The sequence below is a fragment of the Myotis yumanensis genome, unplaced genomic scaffold, assembly GCF_028538775.1.
Source record: "Myotis yumanensis isolate MYYU_CA2020_CCGP unplaced genomic scaffold, mMyoYum1.0.hap1 SCAF_2, whole genome shotgun sequence".
In the NCBI taxonomy this organism is placed as follows: Eukaryota; Metazoa; Chordata; class Mammalia; order Chiroptera; family Vespertilionidae; genus Myotis; species Myotis yumanensis.
In genome coordinates, this window is record NW_027223753.1 from 101,827,298 (window position 1) to 101,834,108 (window position 6,811).

Consider the following 6,811-nt stretch of genomic DNA (forward strand, 5'->3'; position numbering starts at 1 on the left):
TCCTGCAGGAAATGTGAGCGCACCACGTGCCATGACTTTTTGGAGTGCCAGAGCTCGCCAGCTCACATCACGTACTATCAGCTCAACTTCCAGACTGGCCTCCTGGTGCCGGCTCACATCTTTCGCATCAGCCCGATGCCCGCCTTTGCAGGGGACACCATTGCCCTCACCATCACCAGAGGCAACGAGGAGGGCTACTTCGGCACACGCCGGCTCAATGCCTACACCGGTGTTGTCTACCTGCAGCGGTCAGTGCGTGAGCCCCGGGACTTCGCCCTGGACGTGGAGATGAAGCTCTGGCGGCAGGGCTCTGTCACCACCTTCCTGGCCAAGATGCACGTCTTCTTTACCACCTTTGCCCTGTGAGGTGCCTGCCTGAGCGCCTGTGCAGGGCCATAGCACTTGGGGTGCCCCTGATGGTCCCTGTGGCACCCTCCACACCACCCTCCAGTGCACCTCTTTCTGTGGGTGCTCAGCACCGCGTGAGTGGGGCCTGGTTATCAGGGTGGTTTTTGCTACAACTGGAAAATAGCCTAATTTTGCTGAATGGATTCCTCTCAGATTCCTGGGAGGGATCTTGGCAGCAGGAGGTCGAAAGCAACTCAAGGCACTTCAGGTGCCTGTGGGTGGAGTGAGAGGACTAAAGGCCACATGACGAATAAAGGCGGGAAACAGACCACGTGGGGCTTTGGACTCAACTGGATGGCCTGTCCCCAGTGTTGATATTCTATTTCATGTTTCACTGTGATTACTTCTCCACTTTAAAAAACCATCGTGTTTTTGTTTAATTATAAAAGTAGTGCACATACACTGCAAAAAATTTCAAATAGTACAAAAAGGTTATAAAGTAAAAAGTGACAAAAGAAAAACCCTTACTTCTGTCAAGTGTTTGAATCTGATGGTGTGTCTGAGGGCCCTGGGTCCCAGCCTGGGTGTTGAGTCAGTCTGTTGATTAAGAACCTCCTTGATGTCTGATGAAAGGAATAACTCCAAACTAGGAGTCCCATTGAGATGACAAGTTTGTGGTGTAAACATGCTGGCATTCTGGTCCTGTCTTCTTTCACCAATGCTTCTCCTCCCTCCTTTCCCCTCTTCTTCTCCTCCTTCCCCAAGTGTGGCCCTCAGGTAGTATGTCACATTGGATATTGCCCAGAAACTCCAGTACTGGTCCCTCTCGCTAAGGCCTGTACACATCAGCTCAGGCAGAGGCCTTGGGCAGGATCCTGAGAGATGAGAGAATTCTTTTTTCTTCTCCACTGTGCACCTGGGGCTTTGAGCTGCTGTAAGGAGGATGCCTCATGTTGGGAGGCCCCCAAGTGCACACTTGCCACTGCTCTTGGCCCTTTCTCTAAAGTAGGGATTCCAGCTGTGAGCAGTGTGTGGCTCCGTGGGCCTATGTGTAGTGGACATAGTGGACAGCAGCTGGTGTTGAAGAAATGGAATGGGACACTGTCAGTACTCTTTCCCTGGTGAAGAAGGCGTGGTCAGGAAACGGCAATGCGTGTGTCTGCGTGTGTCACACCCCCAATGCCACCGCCTTGGGCTTGTGATGTAAAACTATTTCTTACTGTGTGTGGCCTATTGGGATTGTGGCAAACTGGGAGCTCATGCCCTATGTGGAGGGTGGCACTTTGCAGATTCAGAAACTGCCGCCTTCTGGAGATCTGGACCCAGAAAGCCAAATGTTCCCATTCTTCAGGGCAAGTTCCCTAAGTACATTTTGATGTAAAATCTCCCAATTTTAAGATGTGATTAATTAAAACTTTGTAACCGCAGGTGTGAGCCTGCCATGGAAGGCCCACCGCCTTGTGCCCTTGGACCCTCCCTGCTCTTCACTGGCTCTTGCTGAGGCATTGCACAGAAGCCAGGGTCGCGTTCTCACTGGCTGACCGCCTCCGTTCCTTCTGCTTCTAGAGACCAGAGCTGGCAAATCTGTCAGACACACTCACTCACCAGGAAGGAACAGACTTCCACTCAAAAGGCAGACTGGGGACACTAGCAAGGGATGGGCAGCAACTGGCTACCTGGCAGAGGCCCCCACAGGCCTGCAACAGACTCCCACACTGTCCCGGGCCTTCTCCCAGCTCACAAGTGCTCCCCATGGGCCCTCGGTAACTGACATCACTTCCCAGGGTTTTGTCTACCTCAGCAGGTAGTCCGCACTTTTCTCTCCGGGATGTTGTGCCCATGGAATCAGCACACACAGTCTAGCTTGGCACCAGCTCATCTGAGGCTCTCCTGATGTGAGAGTTTCCAAGGTTCGGTGATTCCAGGATTCCAGGCTGCGAGGAGCTGGGCAAGCTACAGTTGGGAGAACAAGTCTCTACAAGGGTATCCTCACTTCAGATGCCAAACAGAAGCTGGAGGGTTCTCATACCACCCTCACTTTCAAATATCAGGCTTTCGCCTCGGGATGTGTCACTATACTACAGGATGGGTGACAGTGCACCTAGTGTTGCCAGCCCAGGGGCCTTTGGTGCCAGCATTTTCATTGGAGCTTGGTCACATACTGTCAGCGTGGCTGGCCTTCAGTATCCAGTCCCTCCTGGAGGTGAGACTAATATGGCATGTCCCAAAGCCCCTATCATAAGCCACAGCATTAGACTATCCAGGGCCCAACACCCCAGATAAACACACTCCAGTCAGGACTTTCCAAGGGCCTAGACCTCACCTCCCAGGAGCCAAGGGCCAAGGCCAGACTTCAGGGAAGAGAGGGCCAGCCCCTCCAGCCTCTGATGTAGGTTTTCTTATAGGACGATGGTATTTAGGCATCTACATCTAGTATTACTTGTTACCTCTCTTGATCTGCTAAATGTGCCTTATGATAAATATGTGCAGAACCATTTAGCATAGAAATGAGTGAATGTTTCCTCAGGCCAGACATCTCCCATCCTGAGGAAGCCATAACTCAGTGCTCCAGCATGTGGCCAGTGGGATAAGCACAACCTCACCAGCCATGCCAGTGCTGTTCCACACTGCAGCAGGTAAGTGACCTGGAAAGTGAGACTGGGCCCAATCAGTCACCAGCCATTCAGCCAGTCCATCAAAAGGTCTCCCACCTGAGCCACGCAGGTTTGCCGCTTCCATTAGACCTTGTCAGGTTTCAAAAGCAGGAGTGGACTTGGCTTTGCCTTTCAGGCATCTGGTGTGATCGAGATGAGGCTGTGTCCTTTTTCTCCAAATCTCTTGAGATAATATAATACTGGCCCAATGTTCTGCTGGGTTTCCCTCATTTATAACCCATTTGCCCCTTTTCCCTCGGCTCTGTCCACCCGCACTCCAGTTCTTCCACCCTTGGACGGTGCCTTCGGTTTGGCCCCTGTGTTGGTCTCGATTACAGGCAGCAATAGCAAATGCCTCCCTCCTCCACTCCTGTCCTGGTAGGGTGTGGTCATACAGACCTTCTGGGCCAGCTCCACCAGCAGGCACACTGCCGCATTCACTGTCCGTCTAGATCGGGGTGGGCAAACTTTTTGACTTGAGGGCCACAATGGGTTCTTAAACTGGACCGGAGGGCCGGGTACGGTCTTTTTTTTTTTTTTTTTAGTTTTATTCATTTCAAATGGGCCGGATCCGGCCCGTGGGCCGTAGTTTGCCCATGGCTGGTCTAGATCCTGCCAGGTAGGTGTAAAAGCAGTATCCACCCTGTCAGGCCCTTAGGATTTGTGACATCAATGATTAGAAGTTTAGTCACCGTTTCTTGCTTAGGAATTCTCCCTCCTTCTGGCACCCATAGTTGCAGCCTTGCTCCTGGGACAACAGCATCAGATAGGAACAAATCAAGTTGAGATGATGTTCCAGGGGAAAAGTATAGTCATGCCAGCATCCTTCCTCTGTGGAAGAATTGTGTCATCATAACAGGCCCCCCAGATCACCTAGAAAAGCAGAGGAGTCTATTCAGGGGGACCCGCCCTTGGCTCCCCCATGGTGAGTGTGAGCACACTGCTGACAGCATGTAAGCCAGCCCTTCATGCCTGCATCTCCATCACCTTGTTTTAGAAAACTGGTTTTAGTCCTCTATCTAGCCATTACTCCAAGGAAGATCTTTCTGCTCGTTGTTGGACACTGAGCTGTCACGAATGTTCCTTGGGCTGATGAAATGGGAATGGGTGGTCCAAACTGGCACCTCTGTTGTTCCAGTAACTTACTGTGTATCAAGCATTTCCTTCTACCAATGGCTGCCATGTGAGGCCTAGCCCAGAGACCTCTTCCTGCCAAGATCCCTCTGCAGGGTCCGGGGGCTTACAGAATTATCCATTCTCCAGCAGTGCTCTGGACTTTCCCCAGGGGATCTTCCCCACAGCTATCTACAATTTCTGTCTCTCTAGTTGACAGGACAATTCTTGTTGACTTTTTGTGCCTTAGAGGGACAAGAGGAGTGTGTCTGTATCTAACTAGTTCCTGCATTGCTGAAGCCCCATAGGTTCCCTTGTTTTGTGAACTCAGATGGCTACCTCAGTGTACACTAGTACACCTGCTTGCCAATTCCAGTCTATTTCTGGTTCTGGGAGGGAGTTCTTCTGATGGGCATCTGCATGTCCTACTTTAATGTACCTTAAATTCCCATAATGATTTCCATAGAACCTGGTCTACATGGGCACCCTTTTAATAGACCCATTTTCATTGCTCTTCTGATCATGCCATTGGCACTATCCATGAGTCAATGAAAAAAAAACTGGGCAAATGGCATGCAGCCAGCCTATTCTGCTGACTTGTTTTACTTCTTCCCTCAGAGGGGCAGCCTCCCAACAGGATGTTGTCCATACACCTTGAAACTGCCATCCATAAACCAAGCAGCTCTCTTTTGGTTAATCAAGAGCTTTCAGCCCAGATGGTGTGGCTCAATGGTTGAGTGTTGACCTATGAACCAGGAGGTCACAGCTCCATTCCCAGTCAGGGCAAGTGCCCGGATTTGGGGCTCAATCCCCAGTAGGGGGCATGCAGGAGGTGATTCCAGACCCAGGTGATTCCAGACTCAGTCGAAGGGGGCACATCTCTTTGCTTGTGATTATGCTGAGTACCTTCCAGCACTGTCCTAGTAGTATCTTACTGCACAAACCATGTCCATTTTATCACGGAGCTCTTCTTGACACTCACTGGCCCTCCTCGAAACCACCCACAACAGGATGGGGATTTCAGGTTTCAAACTAGTTTATGGTTTTTAGTCATAAGAGCGGTCTCAGTCGAGGCTATGTCCAGTTGTCTCAATGGAAAATTTTTGAACCCAAGTTTCAGCAGCTGTATTGCTGGGTGGCATGTGCAGGCTGTGCCATAAGCCTGAGTCTGCGGGAGGACTCCAAGGCTTTGTTGGATCAGTTTTATGTATAGGAGCTAGCAGTGTTCCCAGATGTGGGATATGTGTCCTCCAAAACCCAAGTAAACTGACCAGTTGCTGGTCTTCTAACATGTTTTGTCCACCAGTCCCCATCACTATTGCCTGGAGGTAGACATCAATCGCTTGTTTTATAGCTGGCTAGGTAAGCGTCCCTAGTCAGACACAATGTCTATCTCAGGATGCACTCTGGTCAAGGAGACAGCCACGGCGTCTGCTCACACATCCCACTGCTCATCTAAATGTTCACCTTAATCCCATCAGCCATTGCATTTCTGTATTCTCCCAACCCAACTGTAGCTCCATTAGGACTTTACCAAAAAGCTTTTGGAATCACAGTGCATTGGGATCTCATAAAACAAGTGCTTGGGTGACACATGGGCCCAAGTGCATGGATGCCAACTTACCAAAGCAGATCTGGCTGCTGCTGCCTCAGCAGTGGAGGAACACTGAGCCAAGTACATCACTGGCCACTGGCAGCAAGGGAACTACTGTGTTGGCCCCCTTCCATCTTGGGATATAAGCACTCTCTGAGGGTTTACAGAGTGTCTGACCCTCTGGCATCCTGTACAATCTGGGTCCGATCCACAGTGAAGCTGCTGAAAGACTAGCCCATGACCATGGGACCTACTGTTCATGCACAAACTACATGACGCAGAGGCAACCAGCCTCATAAAACGTGTGAACAGCTTTCTAAAGGTGAGTGAAACATGGGCTTGAGGGAATCATTATAAAACAATGCACCCCATTAAATCTGAGACCCCATATATGTTCTAAAGGAAGGATAAGCTGACTAGGATCCAAGGAATGAAAGGAGTAGCCCCATTTGTCATGACCCCACTGGCCACTGAGTGATTTTGTTCTTCCTATCTCTGCAATTCTGGACTCTTCAGGGTTGAAGGTCCTAATCATTAAAGGGGCACAATCTTCCTAGGGGAAATGGCAAAGTCCAACTGATACAAATGGCTGCTGCTCTTAGATCTTCTGATTCTCTGGACTAGTAGGTAAGGAATGGATCCCCATACTGATGGAGTAATTGCCCTTGGGCAGCAGGAGGGACAGGGATGCCTGGACACAATGGGAGCAGAGAGGAGTACAAGGAGAACTGAAATGATCTCAAGTGTTCTTGCCTCATTGTACCTGTAAACAGATCTGTGCACAGCCCCAGACCAGCACCATGGTCAAGGTGTCAAACATCAAGCTACCAAAGATCCCTCAGAATGAAGATTTGTGTTAAACTGTCAGGTGAGTCCCCAATACTTGATAAGGTGATAACTAAGGGCAAGGGCACTTTTGATAGTGGGGGAGGGAGAGGATGAGTACCAGTGGTTGCCTCTGGTCCAGTGCAGTGACAGGAGCTGTGGCTCACTCCACTCACTTTCTTTTCTGAGTTTTTTCTCTCATATAGATGGGTCCAACCAACCCTGCATGGAGAAATAGGATGCCCTAAGAATGCACCTGGCAGACCTCCGACTACGC

The 6,811-nt window shown here is 50.3% G+C and overlaps 1 protein-coding gene across 3 annotated transcripts in view; it reads left to right on the forward strand.

Moving 5' to 3' along the window:
* The window catches only part of FBLN2 (fibulin 2), a 111,108-nt gene extending 110,246 nt beyond the window's left edge, over window positions 1-862 (forward strand). For all 3 annotated transcript variants that reach the window (XM_070405890.1, XM_070405892.1, XM_070405891.1), the window contains one exon: window positions 9-862. In XM_070405890.1, the coding sequence (XP_070261991.1) occupies window positions 9-366 (358 nt within the window). In that variant the 3' untranslated portion in view covers window positions 367-862. The remainder of the gene's footprint in view (window positions 1-8) is intronic.
* Window positions 863-6,811: the final 5,949 nt, after the last annotated feature.